This window comes from Pseudonaja textilis, chromosome 3 (genome assembly GCF_049901715.1).
Source record: "Pseudonaja textilis isolate UNSWEBS1 chromosome 3, rPseTex1.2, whole genome shotgun sequence".
NCBI classification, from domain to species: domain Eukaryota; kingdom Metazoa; phylum Chordata; class Lepidosauria; order Squamata; family Elapidae; genus Pseudonaja; species Pseudonaja textilis.
In genome coordinates, this window is record NC_141992.1 from 94,528,530 (window position 1) to 94,555,084 (window position 26,555).

General features: G+C 36.5%; 1 protein-coding gene across 3 annotated transcripts in view; it reads left to right on the forward strand.

Moving 5' to 3' along the window:
* The window catches only part of PDC (phosducin), a 28,219-nt gene extending 3,510 nt beyond the window's left edge, over nt 1-24,709 (forward strand). The window contains exons 1-4 of one of the 3 annotated variants that reach the window (XM_087930421.1): nt 851-899; nt 14,509-14,594; nt 18,148-18,308; nt 21,269-24,709. In XM_087930421.1, coding sequence (XP_087786547.1) covers nt 871-899; nt 14,509-14,594; nt 18,148-18,308; nt 21,269-21,796 — 804 coding nt within the window. In that variant the 5' untranslated portion in view covers nt 851-870 and the 3' untranslated portion in view covers nt 21,797-24,709. Of the gene's footprint in view, nt 1-850; nt 900-14,508; nt 14,595-18,147; nt 18,309-21,268 lie in introns of those variants that run through there. The other 2 variants (XM_026703244.2, XM_087930422.1) reach the window with 2 other exon arrangements.
* The last annotated feature ends 1,846 nt before the right edge of the window (nt 24,710-26,555 follow it).

Genomic DNA, 26,555 nt, shown 5'->3' on the forward strand with positions numbered 1-26,555 from the left:
TTTGTGCATGAAGAAAGTTCTGCAGTGCTTTCCTGACCTCTCCTTTGATGCAAGTCCACATGAGCACAGATTCAAGCAGGATGAAGGTGGGTTGACAGAAGCAGTTGCATTAGAAGACGATTGGTGCAATTCAGTAATGGAACATATCTATCAAAGATTGATCTGTTTGTAGTGGAGTCATTAATTCCTATGGCTTTTGATGCTTGTTAGCTTAGAAAGCATTGACTTTTTTGATTAAAAGATATTCTGTCAAGCTTGAATTGCAGAACTTACTTCAACTTTGTTATGCCCATTACAGGAATATAAGTCTGTAAACAATAATTACTAAGTCAGCCCATGGTTCTCTGCTATTTGCCATGATTCATTCTCAAATGAAGAAGCTGTGTCAGTAGTTACATCAACAAGAGATTAACTCTAGAATTTAAATGCATTAGATTGTCTGTCTTTCTTGTTATCTTTATCCTTCATTATAAAGTATCTAATTACTCATTGAAAGTTTTGGCATTTATATACAACTTTATATATTACAATGAATATTAATATCTAGGTGAATAATCCTGGTGCTCATTAAAATGTGACAGTCAGTATACTTGATCTTTAAAGTGTGAAAACGTATACTGTCATCAAGTTTATCATGCAACCAAAAATGTTCCAGGTTTTAAAACTTGATTGCATCCTATTTAGTGTTGTCATTTTCTTTTGATCCACTATATTTCCTGATCAAAGGAAGTTTCTAATGCAGGGCTATAAACTACAGAATCAAGAAATAGTCTGTGGAAGTGAACAGAGGCACACAAATAACAATGCAGTCATTTTCAAATGTCTAACAACTTTTGTGTTTTGTCTTTAGAAGAAAGAGGTTCCACTACCATGATTCAAGCATCTTACTCTGTGCTATGGTAATCAGTAAATAAATAATTTTATAAAATTTATTGATGCCTCAAGTATCTGTATAGGTAATCCTCAGCTTATAACAATTGGGACTGGAACTTCCATCACTAAGAAAGGTAGTCATTAAATATATCACACCTGATTTTACAACCTGGTTTGCTGCAATCACTAAGTGAATCTGATTATGGAGATTCTCAGTCATCCAGGTCATGGTTGCCCCAAAGGTGCTTTTTCAAGAGGCAACTGGACTTTCTGTTTTTTCTTTGAAGACATTTTGCTTCTCATCCAAGAAGCTTCTTTAGCTGAACAATCTTCTTGGTTGAGAAGTTAAGAAGTTAACTGAATCTGATTTTCTCCATTGACTATACCAATCAGAAGCCAGTTGGGAAGGTCACAAATGGTGATTATGTGACTCTTAGGATGTTGCAACCATTGTAAATACATGCTGGTTGCCAAATGTTCAAATTTTGATCATGGAGATCATGGAGTCATAAATGGGATGTTTGATCACTGCCCAGAACCCCTCTCTGAAGGGGAGTTCAGAAATTTGATATATAAGAAATATGAAATATAAACAAATACAATTTTTTTTCAATTATTTTGTAACTTCAAATGGTTGCTAAACAAATGGTCGTAAGTCAAGGAATCTATGTTGTTAAATTGTTGCAAAATGGAGTAATCTCATGATTGCATAAAATCTAATTTAATCTAAATGCTCAGAAAATACCCCTATGACTTTCTGTGTAACAAATATAGATGTTAATTCTTTAAAAAGTAGGAACATCTTGATGTAAAACCAAAGTCTTGCATGTTTCTATTCAGTTTCAGCAACTACTCTTTAAAATATCTAGTTAATCATCAGTATCTAAAAACAAACATTTAATATAGAGCTTAATATAGAGCCTACAAAAATATAAATAATGATAGACAAATGGTCACCATAAGTTTTGTTTTAGAAAGATCATTCCTTATTAAAAGGGTTGCAGGAGACAATTCATCAGCCTCCAATAAAAAAGCTCTTCTCCAGATTAACTGAATGGTAACTTTCCAGGATTCTCCTCAGGTTGACTGGGCCCTGTAAAAGTTGTAGTTTAACAGACCTGGAAGAAACAGTAATGGAGAAGGTTGCTCTAGATCACATAGGTGTCCAATTTTGGCAACTTTAAGACTTGTGGATTTTAAATGTCAGAATTTGCCAGTCAACATTCTGGGAATTGAAGTCCACAAGTCTTAAAATTGCCAAGGTTGGATACCCATGATCTAGATCAGCACATCTTGTATTTCAAAATGTAAAACTTATAGTTCTGGATCAGATTTAAAGCTCTTAGCTGTTGCCTCCAAGTGTCTTCCAAAGTTCCCTTTCGATTATAATTGTTAATATGATAGAAGTAAGATATTAATAAATGTATTAATAAATATAATAAATTGTTCCAGCCTATCTACTTTGTTTTGGCTAAACCAATTTTTGGAGCACAACATTGAGTCATCATTCCAAGGTCAGATATGACTGTCAAGCACAAAAAGGTGGCCATTTTGTGAAGTCTTTAATAGCAAAGTGCTGAAAGATTGATGATGGGTCTTGTTAAGTTTACTATCAAGAATGTAAGTGATTAAGGTAAAGAAATCTTTAAAAAATGGGTAAACCAAAACTCTGGGATTCATTTATTTGTGAATTATTAAACTGGGGTCTCTAAGAGCTATTTGAATCTCTGTATACCAGAATCAATCTTTTATTCAAATAAGATAGCGCCTAAAATATCTCTGCTTGTGGTTAATGTTTAGAGATTTTTCCATTTCTTCCTCATCTCATAAGCAGCTTCAAAGATCTCTTACATAGTTGTTCAGTTTCTTATTTTTCCCTTTCAAAATTCCATAACCTTAAATAAGTGAAAATAAAAAAGAGGACACACAAATACTTTCAGTTTGCCAAAATCTTAGAAAGGCCCTTGGTCTTGTGTATCTTGAGAGACTTATATGTTTATTGTTTGTCATCACAAAAAAGCTTTTAAAAAAAGCTGCTAAAGAATTCATTGCAACCAAGATGTGACATTGGAGAGTAATCTTTTAAACCATTTGTAAGAATATTGTGAAATTCCTGATTTAGTATAGCTTGAAACTTCATGGAGCAATATCCTGTGATGCCTTTGATGGAGTCCTTTTGGAAGTTGATATCCAACATGGCCAGAGGGCAACAGTGTGGGAACATCTGAATAGGTTGCCTTCAGTGACTTACCATTTTCTGTTTTCATTTTCTACTGAAACATGACGGATATAGAGGTCTTTGCCTAGTTATTAAAAATATTTGTTGTACTCTGGGTTTGTATTCTAGCTAACAACAGTCCAAGTTTGAAGAAAGCAAAGTCATTGCTTTGAGGATTCCGTTCATTGAAGCAAATGGGACTTTTAAAACAGTAGGACCTTCTTTAGTCTCACAAACGTGGGAAACAGTTGGGTCACTTTAATGAGCAGAAGAGATGTGCTGCTTTTGTGAAAGGTCCACAATTTTTCTTCCAAATCACTTATGGGTCTAGAACTCATGATCTCCCAGTTTCTATCATCTGCACCTCTATAACTGTCTAGTTTGGTTCTGCAACCCAACAAGACAGATACAGACTTCAGAGGATAATTGGGACTGCAGAAAAAACAATTATTACCAACCTGCCTTCCATCGAGGACCTGTATACTGCATGAGTCAGAAAGAGGGCTGTGAAAATATTTACAGACCCCTCACATCCTGAACATAAACTGTTTCAACTCCTACCCTCAAAATGATGCTATAGAGCTCTGCACACCAGAACAACTAGACATAAGAACACTTTTTCCCCAAACGCCATCACTCTGCTAAACAAATAATTCCCTCAACACTGTCCAACTATTTACTAAGTCTGCACTACAATTACTATGAATCTTCTCATCACTCCTTATCACCCATCCCCTTCCACTTGTGACTGCATGACTGTAATTTTGTTGCTTGTATCCTTATGATTTATACTGACTGTTTCTTATTATGATTCGATTGCTTATTGTACCCTATGACTATTATTAAGTGTTGTACCTTATGATTCTTGACTCTTGACAAATGTATCTTTTTTACGTACATTGAGAGCATTTGCATTAAGACGAATTCCTTGGCCAATAAAGAATTCTATTCTATTCTATTCTAGCTTGATACCCTAATCACTGCATATTTATCTATCAATTAACATTTTAATTAACATTAACCACAGAAGGAAATGCAATTCCTTTAGAGAACATGGCCTTCATTGTTTAAGCAGGAGGAGGAGGAGGAGGGGAGAGGAGGAAGAGGGGGAAGAGGAGGAGGAAGAGGAGGAGGAAGAGGAGGAGGAAAAAAGAGACTTAGACAGTAAAACAGTGAGAAGCTCTGCTTAGATATTACAAAGAGTTAATTCATTATACAAGTACCTCCTCCCAAACATTAATCTACAAAAGCATAAATCTTTTTCAGCATCAGTGTCTGGAGTTACTTTTATCTGTTGCTTGTTTTCTTTTGTTTTGTTTTCAACCACTCAGCTTCCTATCAGTAAATATAATTCACCCAACCTTATTTTCTGAAACAAGTTAATCATGCAGGAACATAAATATTCTAACACAGTTCCCTTACAACTCAAATCAATTTTTTTAGGAAGATGCTGTTGTGACTGATAAACTCAAAAGTAATGGAAAGTTAATAATATAGTTTTACTACCTTATTTATTTCCCAGAAAACCCCCCAAAATCATTTCAACCAAGGGAACTTTTCTTATACAGGCAGGCCTGGAACTGAATTGAAATGGATCAAGAAAATCAGTTTATTTGGATGTTCTTGATGCTCACCAGTAACTGATCATTCATGTATCTCACCCAGGACATAGATTTTAGCAATTGATAGTATAATAGTTTTCATCTTATGTAGGCTCTCCTTTGTCTCAATGAGCAGTTTATACCTTGGGCCCATTCTCTCCCTATTACATGTAAAAAGCCAAGGAAGGCAAGGATCAAACAAAAAACACGGTTTTGTCTAAGCATCTTTCCTATCTCCCTCATACCTCAATGCAAGAAACACATCCAACACAACTGAACCAACAGTGCTCTGGACATCTCCACTACCAAAACTTCCCTACCTGTAGAGTCTAAACAAAGAGAGCATACGAGTGTCGTTATTTTCACAGTTCTTGAAAACTTATCACAGCATGTCTATGGCTTTCTTTTGTAGATAACAATTGCTGTATCACCAGAGGACACTGCAAAAATATAATGGAAGTGTGAAGAAAAGAAGCCTTTTTGTTATCCTTATTATGAGTTTTCACCTCATGAGCTTCAATTGGATTCAGCATGGTTTTCTTCCCACCTGTGTCATAGCTGTCATTTCATTTGCTTTGCTGACTTCATCTCTGGAAAAGACCACATTCCTTGGAAATCAGAGAGAGGAAAATGTATTTAAAGGATATTTTGGTAGTCCACTGTGATTTCCATTGGGAACATCAGCTGTTCTCCTAGACCTCTCCAAAATCTTGCAGCATTCATAAGACAAGATTATTTTGTTAGGTCTCCAGCCTTACAGAGGGAAGAAGCCACTGAAAATCTGTGCTTTATCAATGAATAATCCAACCATAACAACAGTAGAAATTAATTTTCACTTAATTAATCAAATAGAAATTAATTTTACCATTTTCAGTTGATGATTATCCTCATCCTGCTCAACCAAGAACTCACATGCATGGACTAAAACTTTTTTGGTTCCACACCAAACTATGATTTAACATTTTGATTTAGCATAATGTGGAAATCCAAAAAAAGTTTGTTTAGTTAATCATAATTACATCTAATCATAATTTGCTCAGTATCATAACACACAGGACAATAAGACAACCTCTGAGGCTAAGTCAGAGTCCCCAAACCTATTAGTGTCTCTAGAATCTATGTTAAGCTCATCAAATAAAGGAGAGCTGGTCCTTTGAGAATGACATTTATGTCCAAGACTTCATAGCAAGCTTTCAGCAGGACTGCTATATTTGGGCTGCAAAAATCCAAATGATTACTAGATGGCAGCAAATCCTTGGATGTACCCTTGGATTTCTGTATCTTTTTGCTGCTGTACAGCTCCTAACATGATCTTATATAAAGCAGGCATGTCCAACCCAGGGTACATGGGCCACATCAGACCTGGACACCTAGTAATGTGATACCACAAGATAATAAAAAATAAAGGAAGTTTGTTATTGATAGACATTAACTATATTATATATTTTATTTTGGTCCAAGGCAATTCCTCTTCATTCAATGCAGCCAAGGCAAACCAAAGGGTTGGACAACGATGATTTAACTGATTCAATTAAGTAAGAGGCATGCAGTTTTTGAGATAAAGCTTACCATTGGAAGGGAACCTGCTGTTGGGAATATTTTTCTTCTTTATGGAGATGTGAATGAATCCTAGCATCCTTGTCATTCACTAAAACTGAGAACTTGGACCCAGACTTGGTTTGTATCCAAATCTTGCTCTTTTCTTGTGTCCTTTGATATCATCTTGTTACTTTAACAGACTCATTTACTTTTTAAAACTTTGTTTTTACTTTCCCTCTTCCTTCTTTGCTGTTTAGCTAAAAGGAGGACCTAAAATGTGCCTGCCAAGTACTGATGCTCCTTTGTGGGGTTAGGACAGTTATCACAAGTAGTCACTCTACCACAAAAATGAAAGCTTTCACATTCTTTCTCTTGGCTGCACCGGAGTTGTATAAGCATAAAATATATGCATATCATTTCTGCCATACCCAGGTCGACTCTGTGTGTGCCTGATCCCACACCCAATCTTCACTCAATAATATAAATCCTGATCTCATTACTGTTATCTGGCACAATGCTGGTTGTAAATGACACAACAGGTCACCAGTGAGGGAACAAACAATCACTGTTCAGCAATTAAGGCATCTATGGTTGAATAGAAAATTCACTGAATTCAGTTTTCCAGCAGATGCACTAGAGTTCTGCAGAGTTTAGGGATGAGCTGTTTTTCCTTTGGGGAAAATTTTGCCTCACCTGCCTTCTGACATTAAATTTTCATACTTTAATTTATCTTCCATTTAATAAATCAACCATAGAACAGTGCCTTAGAGGCACAGCAGTTGGCAGCGAACCCAGTTGCAAACATGGAATCAAGCAAAATTAACAGTGGGTGAAGCACTGACTTTATGCCAATTTTTAAGCCCTTTTATTGATCATCAGGAAGGAGCACTGGTCGTCAGGTCATGTGGTGATCTAGTTTTCTCAGAATGGCAATCATGAAATGATTGCTGGCCAGTCCAAGAAGTTTGGGAAACTTTGGGATTTGAAAACACTGAAGGACAAGATTTATCTTTAAAACCCAAATGGGCCAAAGAGCTGAACCTAAAGGGATCCTTCCATTCACAGAAGACATTTGTAAGGAAAATAAGAGGTCTTTAAATCCAGCAAAAGCATTTACTAATAGGAGATGGGGATATGATTTTCATTAAAACCTATCTATATGCAGCCTCCGATGCTGAGGATGGAAAATCTTTTTTTCAAATAAATTTCACCTCAAGAGATGATATGATAAAAGACAACTCGAAATTTGGAAATATTAACACTTCTAAATATTTAAGAAGTTAGGAACAAAATACAACATGTTCTCTATTTTAATACTAAACCACATATTATTTAGGGGAGATGCAGCTATGAATACTGCATTTTCGTAGACTGAAGTTTAAAGTAAAAGTAATTTTAAACAAATAACAAAGCAGTTAATTTCAGTTATGTTCACCCATCTGGCATATCCAAAGTAATCAATTACATTTTTACCTGTACGGATTTAAAATGTTTCCGTTGCCCCAAATAAGGAATTGCATTAATGCTACTAAGGAGGATAGATTGAACAAATCCACTAACCCTCCTGTCAGCCTGGTGAATTAAAATGAACTTGACAGCATTGTAGTATCAGATAATTCAGGCTTATTTATCCCTTCTCCTATAACATGATTCTTTCTCTAATCTAATATGAATCCTTCTGCATCTCTCGCAATATGTTCAGTTTGCATCCTGTGTTCAGTATCAGTTCCATTCAATGGCTGCAATCAGAAAACAGCAGATGCTTCCCAGAGAGACTTTGAATGTGTGATGAGAATTAATTGTCAGTGTAATATGTATTTTAAATATAGCATTTGGTTTTGTTTTAAAGAAAAATGGGTCTGGTGAGAAATGTATTTAAGACATTTTATTTGCAACCATGTAACAAAAGAAGTTGCACTGTTTGCAATGGTTACAAGGAAGATACAAAAGCATATATTGATAAAGAGCATTATCAAAGTTACATGGCATGTACTGACCTCATATGGACTGCAGTAGTTTTATTTGGTAGGAAATGTGATCTAAATGAGGTAGGAAGTTAACATTTTTTCATTCTTGTGATTGCCATGGACATACAAATGCAGCCCAGCAAGAGCTCTTTTGAGGATAGAAAACATTTGCGAGATATTCTAAACGAACTAATCAAATCAACAATAAGATAGTCAATGAATTCTTCAAATCAACAATAAGATAATCAATGAATTGTCCAAGTTTAGGTATATGAATTCCAAATTATTATGACTATGTAGACAGAGAGACAAAAGATTGAACAAACCTTCTGTATCTGTGTCTAGCTTATTCCAGTAACTATGCTTGACTTCAATAGAAACTGAAGTAGAATGCCAGGCTAAATTGACAAGTATTTTAAATAACAGCAGCTTATTCTTAATAAAACATTTTAAACATAATAAAATGTTTAATAAAACATTTCTAGTGGCCTTCATAGGACAACTGTATATATATAAAATCACACTGCTTGTCTTAGTCATATTATCCTTTGTAATGGGGAAACACAAGATACCCAATTAGACTTAAAATCTAGGATGCCCATGGGTTTACATTGATACTGAAATGTCTCAATGGTCTACGAGAAAAAATTGGGACAAACTACCAAAAGACCAGCTTGACTACGAACAAGGACTATGGAAGAATCAGAAATAATAGAGTCAGACAATAATCAATCATCAGATTAATCTTATTAATTGTTATAGTGCTGAGGTGGTCTCCTGGATATCAAGATGGCTAGAGCAAAAAGCACCCATTAGCTTCAAGGAGGCTCTAGAAATCTTAAAGGATCCCTAAACTTATTTGCATGAAATAAGTCAAAAGGGAGATACAGATAGTCCTTGATTTATGACTACAATTGGACCCAAAATTTCTGTTGCTAAGTGAGACAGTTTTTGAAGAGAATTTTGGCTCTTTCTTCCTATAGTTATTAAATGAATCACCAGAGTTATTAAGTTAGTAGCACAGTTGTTAAGTGAACCTGGCTTCCCCATTAACTTTGCTTGGGAAGGTGTCACAAAGGGTAATCACATGACCCCAGGACACTGCAACCATCATAAATATAAGTCAGTTGCCAAGCATCTGAATTTTGATCAGGTGACCATAAAGATGCTGCAATGGTTGTATGTGTGAAAAATGGTTATAAGTCACTTTTTTCAATGCCATTGTAACTTTGAATGGTCACTAAACAAAGTGTTGTAAGTTGAGGGCTACCTATATATTCCATATGAATGAAACCTACTTTAATTCCTATAGAGAAATTGATCAAGATAATTTTATTGCAATAAATGTGACCACCAAAGGGGTTGAAGTAAAACAATGAATTATCTAAGCTTACATATATGAATTCCAAATTATCATGACTACGTGGACATAGAGTCAAAAGACTGAACAAAACTTTCTGTATCTATGCCTAGCTTGTATGATTCCAGAAACTATACTAGACTTATGGTAGAAACAGAATGCCAGGCTAGATTAGCAAATATTTTAAATAAATTTTGTTTACAACTTTGCAATGTAGAAGTAAAAAATGAAAAATGATTTGTTCCTGGGTTTTCCTACATAGTCCTGACAGTGGCAGCTATTATGGCAGACATTCTACCCACCGAGAATCTTAAGACATGATCAAGATATGATAGACAAGCTACTCAGCAATGGAGATGTTGAGCCATTATGTTTAAAGCATAAACAGGCATTTAATAGATCTTTCTCTAAATATTTTGGTATGCAGCAGTGGTGCACTCACTGTCCTTAGTGATATTGGAGAATTTCACTGAATCTTTTAAAATGAATTGATCCAATATACGTTTACCAAATCACCATTCTGTTCTACTTTCCTTTGGATTCCGGACTTGCTCCTATACTTTTTCTGGACCTTACACAACAATTCTCTATTCAAAATGTGCATATCAGAGAAAACTACATTCAGTAGGAGAAAAATGTACAAAATATGTACTATGGAGCAGCATCAAAATCCCTGCAGGACTGTCTTCTCCAATAGGTTTTGGCCTCCTGATTCATATATCAAGGGAAAAGCTGCTAGTGAATCCCCATTTTTATGAGGTGACGTCAACTATCGTAGGTGTTGGGTTGTTGTTATTGTTGTTTTTCTCTCAACTGGAGCACCTGCATTGCAAAGAGTGAGTGGATCAGCCCTCACATTGTTGTGAGTGGATCAGCCCCCACATTGTTGGTTTTCCATAAGTTACTGAAAACAGAATTATTTCAGACAGCCTTGGGAGATTGAAGTGATGCTATCATGGCTGGCTTCTGTTTGTGGTAGCATTTGTTTTATTTTTAGCTACTTATTTAATTATACCAAGGTTATTTTATATTATTATGCTTTTTATGATTTCATTGTAAACTCCAAAAAGGCATTTTGATTGTGGCAGATACAGATCCAGCAAAATAACACAACACGTAAATAGGGAAAGCTACCTATTTAAATAAGGTTTGGGTGTTTGTTCATTTGTTTTGCGCATTACTTAATGAAGGGGAATGTGTTGGAAAGTATCGCATGTGAAACATAAACATGTGCCATCATTCTTCTTAGCTTCTTCCTCTTAGCAACCAGTGCAAGTATGTGCTAGTTTATACATAAATACAGTGTAAATTTAGAAAGGAATGACATGACCGAATATAGGAATGTTTAATAATTCCAGCTGTTTCTATTGCCAAAACAGTGTTAATTGTACGCCAAAGGAGATGTCAATATACTTGGAAAAATTAAAGTGAAGGCATCAAAGTTGGTGAGAGGGATAACAGGTGGGAGGGATAAAAGAATGAATATCATAGGTATGTCTTATTAACTAGAAGATTTCTGTATAACACCAGTTCATTCCAGCAGGATATACTGATCTTAATGTAATGTATGTGTATAAAAATTAACAATTTTTTTAGTGGTAGAGTGAAATTTGAAAGCTGTATCTATCATCTTAGCCATCAGGTTTGTCTGAAATTGGTGGCAGAACTTAGAAGTCTAATAAAACTCCAATTATATCCTGCATGCCTGAATTCTGCCCATCTCTGATATAAAATAAAAAAAACATATCAGAATCTGTGTTGCTCTGAATTGGATTTATAGTTGATCTAATGTCCTTACCGATTGGCATTATCCTCAGAGACTTTCCCCAGCTAACTAGTTAAGCTGGGAATTTAGGCTGGAGCTTTTTAATCTATATTTATTTATTTATTTTAAAAATGTTATTAATTATATATTCTACTCATCTCATTAAGTGAATCTGAGCAGCTTACAATACAGTAAAAACACAGATTAAAAAAACTTTTTAAAAATATTAAAATTCACATGAATTAAGTAAAACTATTAACTAAGTTCAAGAGCAGTACAGAAGTGAGTTCTTTGTACTCCATCAGCCTACCTCCAACTTAAAGCATCCTCATCGGGGGCCCGGGTCAATCAATAGAACCAGGAATTGAAATTCTTAAGGAAGGTCAAGAAGATGGAAGCCAATGACACCTCCAGTGGTAAGAAGCTTCAAAGGCCGGGGCCACAGCAAAAAAGTCTCTTCTAACCCCTGCCAGCCAGAATTCCTTGACCAAGAGGGTTTGTAGTATGATCCTTCTGGTGGAGCTAGTGGGGCAGATCAATTTCATTGGGGCAAAATGGTTCTTCGTGTAATTTTTCCTACCACTGAGACCTTTTGAGATTATTTCTATACTTTGATGGCCTGTACTCTCCCAGGTTTTGAAATTTCATAGGGAAGTAGTAAAGACATTTAGCCAAGTGAAGTACAAACATTTGTATTTACCTGACAGGAAAGAAATGTATTCATTGTGAAGTAGCCAATTTTCCCTTGTTCATACTTGTAACTGCTAAAATTATCATTAGGGCAATGCCTCCTTGAGATATTTTTACCCACATAGGTGTGTCAAACAAACCTCAAATACAATAAGAACAAGATCAAACAATTTGCCCTTTGTAAAAAAATATTATCCATATTTCTCCACCAGAAATAAATGCACAAAGACTTCCCGGTGCATATTTACTTTTCATTTTACTGTGGCAAATATTTAATTACCAATCATTTCTTTTTAAAGTAACATTTATAATTCCAAATAGCATATGTTTAGAATTATAGCCAAATGCATGCCAAAGCAATAGTAGAACTATTTCAGACTAAATGCAAATATTTCTCATATGCAGATATATCTGCTCTTTAATTCACAAACAAGTAGGCATTATATAACTTCATTTTCATTCCCTACATTTTTATTTACTCATTTTTTCCATCAAAATAACTTTTTAAAAAAGAAAATATATTCTGTCTTGCTGTTTGGTAGTCGCCTGGACAGATAGTTAAATAAGCCAGAGAATAAAATTATTTATACTAATTCTAAATTGATAAGTTTTGCTTTATTAAAAAAAGGGACATCAAGATTGGACAGGGACGGTAGGCATGATTGGTGCGCTTATGCACCGCCCCCCACAGGCCTCTTAGGAAGGGGGTAGGGTCAATAGTAGACAGTCTAAGGTTAAAGTTTTTGGGGTTTGGGGAAGAAACCACAGAGTCAGGTAGAGTATTCCAAACATTGACCACTATGTTGCTGAAGTCGTATTTTCTGCAATCAAGTTTGGTGCAGCTAACCTTGAGTTTGTATCTATTGTGTGCTCTTGTGTTGTCAAGATCGAAGCTGAAGTATTCTTTTGCAGGTAGGACATCGCAATGTATGATTTTATATACTATAGTTAGATCAGACCAGTGGCCTAGAGGTGAAGATGCTCACCTCCTACTTGGAAGGTTGAGAATTCAATCCTAGGCAGTGACTGATGTTTCTATATCAGTGCGCTAAGAGAAAATATCAGCTTCAAACTCCACATAGGTGGCTGGAAAGGTTCCGGCCAGTAAATGCTCAGCTCCAATCAGTTGTCCTGACTCCATTCTAATGAAAGGGATTAGAGGGTCATAAAAGAAGAAAAAGTCAGCTTATAGCAGCCATTCAAAATTGACTTAATAACTGGTCCTCATATTGAATGACTTGTTGCAGTATCCCCATAGTCATGCGATCAAAATTTGAGTGCTTAGCAATTGGCACGTATTTACAGAGGCATCTTGGGGTCATGTGATCACCATCTGCAACCTTCCCAGCCAATTTCCACCAAGCAAAGTCAATGGAGGAAACTGGATTCAGTTAACAACCATGTGTTTTATTTAACAACTAAAATGATTTGCTTAACAATTATGGCAAAAAAAAAAAAAGATGGTAAAATCAGGCGCCTTACTTAACATTGGAAATTGTTGTTCCGGTTGTGGTAATAAATTGAAGACTACCTGTCCTGTAAAAGACAAAAGGAATAAAACTCTGAAATTGTATCTATAGGTGGAAAATATGCTTCCGTTCAGTGGTAGGATTCAAAAAATTTTACTACCGATTCTGTGGGCATGGCTTGGTGGGCATGGCAGGGGAAGGATACTGCAAAATCTCCATTCCCTCCCCATTCCACTAACCTTCTTTCCAGCTCCGTTCTTCTGTGCAGGGCAACAAAAGAAGACGCAACCGATCAGCTGAGACTCGGGAGGCAGAGAATAGATGAGGACGGGGCCAGTCACAGGTGGTATTTGCTGGTTCTCTGAACTACTCAAAATTCCTGCTACTGGTTCTCCAGAACTGGTCAGAACCTGTTGAATATCACCTCTGATTCCGTTCATTTTCTAAATGGATCCTGGCATGCCACATAAACTTTACCCTTGGAAACACTTCTTACTTTTGCCTTAAAACAAATGCTATTTCATCACTGCTTTTTCCAACCATAATAATTTTCCAATAAAGTCTGCTATTCTTTTAACAACCTTGTTTATGGAGATGTGTTTTCTGTTTGAATACCTCCACTATTATGTTTCTTATGAACATACATTACAGAGAAGTAATATTGCTGTTCAGATTTTGGATGGAAATGACTGCATATTGTGTGTCTGGGGAGAGGATGCAGAGATAATATAAGTTTTTTTTTTAAATGGAATATCTGATAAAACAAGAATATCTGATATTTAATCACATTATAACAATCTGAGCCTACATGCCAGTCTAGACTAATTTTTATAATCCCTTTTAAGAACTAGACATGTTTTTGCTTTATTCCTTCAGATATTCAGAAGAGAATTATTAGGCTTTCTTAAAATGAATTACCTGCGGCTATTGTTTGTTAATTATGTGGTGGTATGCTTTAAAAGTCTATAGTCTTGGCCCATAAATTCTATGTGTAAATGATTTTTAATTTGTCTCTTTGACTACTAGTCTCTCCCAGCCTGTTACAGTCATGGAACATCAACAAAGTATTAATTTGGAAGAAGAATTTGAAACCCCAGAAGCTGTACATACAGGTAATCAAGTCAAAATATCCCTGGTACAAATGATAAATGACTGCTTTCTGGACACCTTGCTTAACACTGAATTGTAATGGCAGCAGCAAGAACATGTTGTAGAATTAGCATGTAAAGCTAATTCAATATATGCATAAATTCAAAATTTTGTGTGTGTGTATATATCTGCGTCTGTCTGTGTGTCTGTACATGTATATAAAATAATAATAAAATTATTATTATTGGATAGGAGGGGAAAAGAAAGTTAAAAAGTGAACGATTAAGAGCAAAGTGGATAGACTCAGTGGCATCATCTCTAATATCTGAAGAACCAGGCTGAGAAAGTTTATCCTGGACAAAAATCTATCTTCTCAGCCTTTTGGCTAAAATCAAGTGTTGTGTCTCTGTGGTCATTAGGGCTCAACACTAACTTGTTGATGCATAATCAGTGTATGGCCACAGAAAATGTGTGTAAAAATGGTACTTTAAGTATGAATCAGGTAAACTGAAAGAGAGTCAACTAGGATTCTAATATGGGGACATAGGATGTATAATAACAGGAAGCTCTGGAAAAAAAACTCCACTAATGTTTGACCGCACAATTCGTAAGAGAAATTTATAGAATTTGGAAAGCTTTCTACATTTCCTCTCCATATTCTGTATTAAAAGAAATAATTAGTCCAAGCCAGATCTTTTACAATCACCACAAGAACAAACTAACTAGCTAACTTTCCACCAGTAGAACCAAAATTTGTATAAGATCCATAATTATGAGTTTTTGCACCCAAATGCCTCCTGATACAGCTCACTCTATCTATCTATTTTATTTATTTTATTTATTTGTCAATTGTTTACGAGATAAGTAAAAGTGTATACATAATTATGAATACATGAAATGAGTACATATAAGAAAAATAAAAGAAAAATAAAAGAAACAATAGGACAGGGACGGTAGGCACGTTGGTGCGCTTATGCACGCCCCCTACAGACCTCTTAGGAAAGGGGTGAGGTCAATAGTAGACAGTCTAAGGTTAAAGTTTTTGGGGTTTGGGGAAGAAACTACAGAGTCGGGTAGAGTATTCCAGACATTGACCACTCTGTTGCTAAAGTCGTATTTCCTGCAGTCAAGCTTGGTGCGGTTAACCTTGAGTTTGTATCTGTTGTGTGTTCTTGTGTTGTTATGGTTGAAGCTGAAGTATTCATTGACAGGTAGGACATTGCAATGTATGATTTTATATACCATGCTTAAATCAGACCGAAGACGGCGTAATTCAAGGTTTTCTAGTTCTAGAATTTCAAGTCTGGTGGCATAAGGTATTCTACAACGAGTAGAGGAGTGGAGAACTCTTCTTGTGAAATATTTCTGGACTTTCTCAATTGTGCTAATATCAGATACGTAATGTGGGTTCCAGACTGATGAGCTGTATTCGAGTATTGGTCTAGCAAATGTTTTGTATGCTCTAGTTAGTAGTGTGATATTACCAGAGAAAAAGCTACGTAAGATTAGGTTAACAACTCTTAATGCCTTTTGGCTATGTAGTTGCAGTGGGCACTAGCACTTAGATCATTAGAGGTGAGTATTCCAAGGTCCTTTACAGAGCTTGGATCATCAACAAGATCTTGACTATTCAGCTTGTATTTTATTTTCGGATTTTTTTGCCAATATGTAAGACAGAGCATTTATTTGTTGAGATTTGAAGTTGCCATTTGTTTGACCATTCTGATACACAGTCAAGATCTTCTTGAAGGGTAGCAGTATTGTCTGTGGTATTGAACAGCTTTACATCATCAGCGAAAAGAACGCAGTTGCTCTTAATATGATCACAGAGGTCATTTATGTAGAGTATGAAGAGAGTTGGTCCTAGAACACTGCCTTGGGGGACACCACTATTGACAGGTACAGAATTTGATAGGACACTCCCAATTTTGACCATTTGTTGTCTGTTTGACAGGAATGCTTCTATCCAGTTATGCAGTTGTCCAGAGATACCATAGGATTTTATTTTTAGTAGTAGTTTGTCATGTACCACTGAATCAAAGGCTTTACAGAAGTCTATGTAGATTGCATCTATTGTTTTGCCCTGATCAAGTTGTGTAGTCCATATGTTTTTGCAGTGTAAGAGTTGCAGATTACAGGATAGCTTTTTCTGAAACCAAATTGTTTATTGAGAGTAGGTTGTTTGTCTCTAAGTGGAGGATGATGGATTGGTTAATAATTGATTCCATGACTTTACAGGTGACGCAGCATAAGGAGATTGGTCTGTAATTTTCAACTAGGCAAGGGTCTCCTTTTTGAAGATGGGGATGACTGTGGCTTGTGACCATAGGTTAGGCAAGGAACTGGTCCTGAAAGATTTTTCAAAGATTATGCTTAGAGGTTCGGCTATGGTAGTGGATAACTTTTTTAAGAGATAGGCACATATTCCATCCGGTCCAATAGATAGGGATGGTTTTAGATTGCGTAGTGCTTTTTCAACATTGTCTTCTGTAAAATCGATATGTATTAGATCACTGTAGTTATCTGTGGTTCGCTAGGAAATGCTGGGCATGATCCATTGCTGTTTACAAATACTGAGCCAAAAATGTGTTAAAGATGTTGGCTTTAATGGTGTCGTCGTTGCAGTCTTTACCATTAGGTCCTATCAGGGGTGGGATGGACCTTGAATCTTTAGTTTGTTGTTTACAAAATTGTAAAAAGCATTGGTGGAATTGGTGCTTAGAAGGTTTTCCTCTTGTTTAATATGATAATTGGTGCATTCGGTCTTTATTTGGTGGCATAAATTTTTGTATCGGGCTTTTGAAATTAGCAACGTGACCAGATTTGTTTTTCCGCCAGAGTGATCTCTTTTGGATTGAAGTTTCCTTATTGTTATGGGCAATCTGTTTTTTTGTTTTGTTTTGGGAGTAGTTGTTGGTACATATAGTTTGATGACTCTTTTGACTTCAAGTAAAAATATGTTGTAATGGTCTTCAACAGTATTGCATCCATTGAATAGAGATTGCCAATCAAGGGATGAGAGATCGTTGTTTATAAGATCATATGTATCTATCTATCTATCTATCTATCTATCTATCTATCTAATCAGTTATCTAATGCAGTGGTTCTCAACCTTCCTAATGCTGCTAATGCAGTTCCTCATGTTATGTGACCCCCAACTATAAAATTATGGCTCGGTTCATAAGACCATCGAAAATATGTGTTTTCCGATGGTCTTAGGTGACCCCCTGTGAAAGAGTCATTCAACCCCCAAAGTGGTCATGCCCCACAGGTTGAGGACCACTGATCTAATGTATATGACACCCATCTCACTATCCAAAGCAACTCTGAACATTTTAAAATACAGTAATTTTTGGAGTGAATTGAATTGGAAAAGCTTTTGCAAATATTTCTTTTTAATAATAAGGCAATATTTCCAGCCTCCATTGGGGAGATATCTGCCTGCGCATTTGCGTTTCTATTTTCCTCACTAACCTTCTTCATCGAAACAGCAAAAGAATTGAAAATTAAAAAGAGAGAAAAAAAGAAAGAAAGTAAACCCAAAGAACACGAAATGAGAGCATTTTCTTCTTCTAGGACCTAAAGGGGTGATCAATGACTGGAGAAAATTTAAATTGGAGAGCCAAGACCAAGACCGTCTTCCTCCAAGCAAGAGAGAGCTCCTCATCAGGCAAATCTCTTCGCCCTACAACTGTCAAAGCAGAGATCACAGAGAACGAGAACGAGTCAGTCGTAAGGTAAATGAGGGAAGGAAGACAATGTAATGGAAAAGATGCAGGGGGGAAGGTTTCAGATAGTTTTTCCATATATTCAAGGAATATGAGGTAGGGTTGTTATGCGAATGCACATAAAATTACATTTTCACTATGTATATCAGATGTCAGATATATAGTTAATATGCTTTAGACCAGAGGTCTCATTCTTGCAGCCTGCAGGACGATATCCTGTGGCCCCCACCATGATATGAAAGTATAATATTAGTGTATAATATAAATATAAAGTATAATATAAAGTATAATATTATGTGGCCCAGCCTCACCCAGCCTCTTCCTTCGGTGGCCCCCAGGTAAATTGTGTTTGAGACCCCTGCATTAGACTGAATATGGCATCGTACATGTTTCAAATCAGAACTGTTCCAGACAAGATAGATCCTGTTTAATAAATTGTTATGGGTATAAAAGCCATGTCACACATTCCACATTCCTAGAAAGTATAGGGACATTCGTGTGTGACCCCTCAACCTCCCTCTTTCACATATTCCTGGAACATGTAAATGAGATCATTTGAACCCCTGGAATAGTTTTGGAGATCTTTTAGCCCTTGAAATGTGGCAAACAACTCCTTGGTGTAGCCTAGAAGAGGGATGCTGGGAGCCCAGTAAAATCTAGAAAACAACAGGTTTTTTACCTGTCATAGAACCAAATACAGGTGAAACTCAAAAAATTAGAATATCATGCAAAAGTTCATTTATTTCAGTAATGCAGCTTAAAAGGTGAAACTAATATATGAGATAGACTCATTACATACAAAGCAAGAAAGTTCAAGCCATGATTTATCATAATTGTGATGATTATGGCTTACAGCTCATGAAAACACTAAATCCACAATCTCAGAAAATTAGAATATTGCAAAAAGGTTCAATATTCTAGGCTCAAAGTGTCCCACTCTAATCAGCTAATTAAGCCATAACACCTGCAAAGGGTTCCTGAGCTTTTAAATGGTCTCTCAGTCTGGTTCAGTAGGAATCACAATCATGGGAAAGACTGCTGACCTGACAGTTGTGAAGAAAACCATCACTGATACCCTCCATAAGGAGGGAAAGCCTCAAAAGGTAATTGCAAAAGAAGTTGGATGTTCCCAAAGTGCTGCATCAAAGTACATTAATAGAAAGTTATGTGGAAGGGAAAAGGTGGAAGAAAAAGGTGCACAAGCAGCAGGGATGACCGCAGCCTGGAGAGGATTGTCAGGAAAAGGCCATTCAAAAATGTTGGGAACTTTCACAAGGAGTGGACTGAGGCTGGAGTCATTGCATCAAGAGCCACCACACACAGACGGATCCTGGACATGGGCTTCAAATATCGTATTTCTCTAGTCAAGCCGCTCCTGAACAACAAACAACATCAGAAGTGTCTTACCTGGGCAAAAGAAAAACAGAACTGGTCTGTTGGTCAGTGGTCCAAAGTCCTCTTTTCTGATGAGAGCAACTTTTGCATCTCATTTTGAAACCAAGGATCCAGAGTTTGGAGAAACAAGGGAGACGCACACACTGCAAGATCCTTGAAGTCCAGTGTGAAGTTTCCACAGTCTGTGTTGATTTGGGGAGCCATGTCATCTGCTGGTGTTGGTCCACTGTGCTTCATTAAGTCCAGGGTCAATGCAGCTCTTTACCAGAAGATTTTGGAGCAATTCATGCTTCCTTCCACAGATGAGCTTTATGGGGATGCTGACTTCATTTTCCAGCAGGACTTGGCGCCTGCCCACACTGACAAAAGCACCAAAACCTGGTTCAATGACCATGGGATTACTGTGCTTGATTGGCCAGCAAACTCGCTTGACCTGAACCCCATAGAGAATCTATGGGGCATTGCCAAGAAAAAGATGAGAGACATGAGACCGAACAATGCAGAAGAGCTGAAGGCTGCTATTAAAGCATCTTGGTCTTCCATAACACCTCAGCAATGCCACAGGCTGATAGCTTCCATGCCATGCCACATTGAGGCAGTAATTGCTGCAAAAGGGGCCCAAACCAAGTACTGAGTACATATGCATGCTTATACTTTTCAGAGGTCCGATATTTCTCTATGTACAATCCTTGTTTATTGATTGCATGTAATATTCTAATTTTCTGAGATTGTGGATTTGAGGTTTTCATGAGCTGTAAGCCATATTCATCACAATTATGACAAATCACAGCTTGAACTATCTTGCTTTTCATGTAATGAGTCTATCTCATATATTAGTTTCACCTTTTAAGGTGCATTACTGAAATAAATGAATTTTTGCATGATATTCTAATTTTTTTGAGTTTCACCTGTAAGTAGGATTCCTATAGAAAGTAATTTTCCCTATTTTTATATTTTGCTAATACTTGACTACTTTTGCAGTGTTAAAGACACAGAAAACAAGGGAAATATATTCTTGAAGATCAGACTGAGTATAGAAATATGACAATTTTATAATTTTATGATGCCCTGCATTAGCCAACTTGTGGAAAAGTTTAATGTCTCTAAGTCATTGGCAAAAACTAAGTTGATGTTTCTTGACAGTGCACAACTAGAATAGAATCCTAATTGTTCCAGAACTAGAAATGTCTTATTATAACATCCTGTACCAAACAATGGCATATTTGTTTGCCTGATCCAGTTTCATAGTTGAGGTCCCTACATTGTAGTCAACTCACTTCCATTTTGTGACAATATATAGTAGAAATAATCCTCTTGATGGTACTGTCAACATTGGATGGAAAGCCTACATCAGGATCAATACCCTACTAATACCCTACTAATATCAATTCCCTACTATACCTCATTGGAATAAATGTATTTACATGGAAGCTTTTGAACTTTCAGTGCTATTCTTTGACCATAAAACATTCCACAGGTATTTATATTCCATGAGACTGCATGAAATCTCTCATTTTGGGCTTGGCAATTAAATGAGCACTTGTAGTTCAATGTATTCTTACAATTATTTGCAGATGAGTGTGCAGGAATATGAGTTGTTGAATGTCAAAGAAGATGAGAGTTGTTTACAGCAATACCGGAAGCGCTGCATGAAGAACATGCATGAGCGACTGAGCTTTGCGCCAAGGCATGGCTATGTTTCTGAGCTGCAGGATGGGAAGGAGTTCCTGGAAGCTGTAGAGAAAGAACACAAAGCCACCACTGTAATTGTCCACATCTATGAAGATAACATCAAGGAGTGTGAGGCACTCAACAGCAGCCTTACTAATCTTGCTGCTGAGTATTCCATTGTGAAATTTTGCAAAATCAAGGCTACTAACACAGGGGCAGGAGACCGTTTCTCCAGTGATGTTCTTCCAACCCTGCTTGTCTACAAAGGTGGGCAGCTTGTAAGCAATTTCATTAGTGTAACTGACCAATTGAATGGAGAATTTTCTTCTACAGATGTGGAGACTTTCTTAAATGAGTATGGGTTACTCCCTCAGAAAGGAATTCCAGAACTTGACAATGGTGACATGGATGAACAAGAAATTGAACAGTAGATAAATTATCTGGTATTTCATCATCTATGCTCAATGAATTTTTAGTTTGGATCCCATTTGGGCCAAATTTATGTAGGAAATGCTGCATATATAGATAAAAGACTTATTAATAAAATATAGAAAGATATAAAAGAAATAAGGGATGCCCAGGACTTCGCCTGGTGATGCATTTTTGGTTTTTTTCCTCTTTTTCACTTTTACAAGAAATAAGACAACTAACACATTAGGATTGGTGACATCTTCTTACCAAGGGGATGCAATGTTAGCAGATGTAAATCATCCAATTGTAACTATAGCTTCTGTAGTACATTCAATTTTCAAAGATCACTGCAGATAGACTAATATTTAGGACATTAACTTTTTTGGAAGGATAGGAGTAGGAAGTGAGATTGTTTTAATTCTCATTTAGAAGGAATTTGACTAAAGTAAAACACATATAGAAGTTGACAGATCCCTAAAAGACAAAGTACCTTTGGATGGAGCTACTAACATTATAAAATGTTCATCAAAAACTCAAAGGAAACTTTGATTTCATTAGAATTTTAGAGATGCAAAACATTTGCCACATTAAGGGTAGAGACAAGTTGCCTTTTCAACACTGAATGTTGAGGGCAGCTCTAAACTCTGGTGAACACCAACTTTGGTTAGTCTATCAACAGTTTTCTGATTCTGAATTTCCTTGGTTTACCTATATTGCTGCAAGAAATCCTTTTTGAGAATACATGATGAATCTGATAACAGTATAAGTTAGAAGTACAACAGATCCATCACATCTTATAACATAACTGTTATAATTTAGTTAGTTAAAACGGTTATCTAAGAGATCAGGCATCTGAGCATCTAAATGTTATTGTCAGACTCAGGATGTTGTTGCAATGCCAGAAATGTCAGACTCTGGATAGGCTGGAATAGGATCAAGCTTAACCCTTTGCAAGATTAACTAGCTGTAGATATTTGGATCTCCTGCTCCCCCAAGATCAGGTGTCTTCCATTTTTAGCCTTAAATAGAGTTGCACCATTCAGGACTGTTGTATAATTTGAGGTGTTCTCCTGGATTAAGCTCCTTCTTAAGAAACAAGTGGAAGCTGTGGCCAAAAGGGCCTTTGCACAGATTCATCTTGTGTACCAATTGCATGCATTTTTGTACCAGGAAACCCTCCTCACAGTAATTCATGCTTTGGTTAACTTTCATGAGCTCTTCATGGGACTTTCACTGAAGACCCAGAAACTACAGCAGCAGGAGTGGTTCTGAGTATGCTGTAATGAGTGTAGGTAATCTAAGATACTAGTTATCACCTATAAAGCCCTTTATAACATAGGGTCTGGTTATTTGAAGGATGGTCTATTTCCTTGATATCTATCCATTCATTAAGGCAGTAAAGTAAGTCACTTTAGTAGCAATACCTGATGCTTGTCCAAAAGATATGCATAATTGGAAATGTGGTTTTCCAATATTTCATTTCAGAAACAACTAAAAATAGGGAAAATGGGGAGTGAGAATTTCACTTTAGCGAGATATCCTAGAAATTCATTTTTTCTTGAATGGCTAAAATGGCTATTATCAGCGCTTAAGTATGGGCCAGCAGTGTGCTGTAGCTGCTAAAATAGCCAATGTAGTCCTAGGTTGCACAACAGAGCAAGATCACATGAAGTAATAGTATTTGTTAATACTGCACCGATGAGACTACACTTGGAATACTGCATGTAATTCTGATCACCATGATACAAAAAGGATTCTGAGAACTAGAGTGCACTGAAGAGCAACAAAAATGATTAGGGTTCTGGAAGCTAAACCATATTGAGGGAAGTAGGTATGTCTAGTTTAACGAAGAGAAGGACAAGATTTGATCTAATAGCAGTCATCCAGTATTTGAGGGGATGTCATGGACAAAAGATTGACCTGTTCTCCAAAGCAGCTGAAGGCAGAACAAGAAGTAAAGGTGGAAGATCATTAAAGAGAGATCCAACCTAGAACTAAGAAAAAATTCCTAATAGTTGGAACAATTAGTCAGTGGAATGGCTTGCCTTCAGAAGATGTGGGTGCTCCATCATTGGAGATTTTCAAGAAGACAGTGGATAAATATTTGTCTGGAATTATCTGCCTGAGTAGATGTTGAATTAGAAGACAACCCTACTATTCTATGTTTTATTATGATCAGACAGAGTCAACATGGTTTGAGTCTCATTGGTATAACAGTGCCACCTGATGAGACCCAGGAAGCAGACCTTCTCTGTTCAGAGACTGCCCTTTGATACAACATCCTCCCAAATATTTGAACAGCTCCTATGCTGACTTTGTTTAGATAAACCTTGAAGACCTGGCTCTTACCCCTGGGCCTAGCTTAGGGAGTATGACAAGCCCTTTGGGAATTACAGGAAGTTGAAGACCATAGTTGTTTTTCTTATAATAATACCACCTGAGTTTGTTATTATATTTTATCCTATTCTTTTTAATACTGTACATTACTTGGAGTTGTTATGCAATTGGACAGCTTTAGAAAGTTAACCTAACAAGAAATAAGCAAATCAATAAAACTGTCTGATTTGTGAGTAGTTACCATAATTTGATTTGAAATTACTAGCAAAAAAAAAAAGAGAGACTTGAAGAACATTATATTTAGCATGTGCTGTTTGGAAAGCATCATACAACATTAGCTGCTATTCAAGTACATTCTCTCTTCAAATCTGTAGATAAATTAAAGAGCATATTTTAACTCACTTTTAAATGTGTGCAATTAATAAACTTAGGCTAGTGTTGGAAAAGGTATAAAGAAAATGTATACATGCATCAAAACACTTATTAAATACTGTATGATGTCACATGGTAAATTAAAACAATGTGTTCATAAAACAATATCAATGACTAAACCTTTCTATTCTGTGCTGATGTAATTAAAGGCTAGTTAAAACATACCTTTTAAATGGGTCTATTCTATTTTTTTTATTATGTGAACACAGAAAATATAAAAAAACAATTAAGAACAAGCAAACACTGATTTGTTTCCATGTATTTAAGCCGCTGTAATGGGAAAAACCATCACTGCAGCCTTCTCAATGTTTAGACAGAGAGAGATGAGATAATAGGGCTGGGGCTAATGCTTCTCCCCTGGGCATAATCAGTATACAGTTGTGCAAGAAAAACTCAGAAAATTTCATGGTTTGTGCTTTTTCCTTTGGAGAAAAGCTTTTGCTAGACAACTTCTAAGAGGGAAGTGGGAATGGAGAAGAGGGAAGGGGGAAAGGGGAAGGGAAGGACTAATGACTTCTTCTGGTTTTGTCTTTAGCACCATTAGAATACACACTCTCTCATCTAGCGTGATCCCCAAATATTTCATTTACTAAAAGTGAAGTAAACAGGAACAGTTGTGCAATGTATATTAAATAAAGTCTTATACCAAATGACTAATCTCACAGCAAGAGGTCTAACACATCTGACAGGCAGAAAATTGAATGGAAAATATTCTGGCTTAATTGGGAAAGTGGGGGGGCTCTCAGATTCCTTTCATATTGTGGATCTCTCTGGAGTTCGCCAGTTTGAACCAATTTCACAGATGGGGAACCACAAAAGAGGAACCTACCTTCTGTCCCAACCTACCTTGCCTTCAAGTGAATAGAATAGAATAGAATAGAATAGAATAGAATAGAATAGAATAGAACAGAACAGAAATACAGAAATAGAAATAGAGGAGAGGAGAGGAGAGAAGAGAAGAGAAGAGAAGAGAAGAGAAGAGAAGAGAAGAGAAGAGAAGAGAAGAGAAGAGAAGAGAAATATAGGAATAGGAATAGAATAGAATAGGAATAGGAATAGAATAGAATAGAGGAAGAGGAAGAGAAATACAGGAATAGGAATGGAATAGAATAGAACAGAGAGGAGAGGAGAGGAGAAAAATACAGGAATAGGAATAGGAATAGAATAGAATAAGAATAGGAATAGAAATAGAATAACAGAGCTGGAAGAGACCGTGTAGGTCTTCTAGTCTAACCCCTGCTTAGGCAGAAAACTCTATACCACGGGTGCCAAACTCAGGTGTGTCACATGACATATCATGACTTTTTTGCCTTTGTGGAGCCAGGGTGGTTGTGGCCTGCATGTGATGCATCCAGTCTGCAGACCGCCAGTTTGACTCCCCTGCCCTATACCATTTCAGACAAATGGTTGTCCAATCTTTTGTTAAAAACTTTCACTATTGGAACATTCACAACTTCTGGAGGCAACTCATTCCAGTGATTAATTGTTCTAACTCCTTAGTTCTAGGTTGCTTCTCTCCTTCATTACTTTCCATCCATTTCTTCTTGTCCTACCTTCAGGTGCTTTGGAGAATAACTTGACTGTGGCAGATACTGGAACACTGCCATCATGTCACCCCTAGTCCTTCTTTTGATTAAACTGGACATACTTAATCCCAGCAACCATTCTATAATATTTTAGCCTCCAGCCCCCTAATCATCTTTGTTGCTCTTCTCTGCACTTTTTCTAGAGTCTCAACATCTATTTTTTTTACACCTATATAACATCTACATAATGTATAACAGACATGAGAATGACAGTGACTTTCCACCCTACCCAGTGACATCAGACAAGGAAACCTCAAAGATGTAGTAAAAGTCAGAGAAAAATGTAATTCATAAGTGTGCAGGAAGTAGATGTCCCAATGATTTAGTAAGCCCTAATGCTTAGAAATGTTGGAATCCAGAGAAAGGTAAATTATTTGGGGCAAAAACTTCCCTAGGGTTCTTTATCTTGCAAGTTCAAAACATT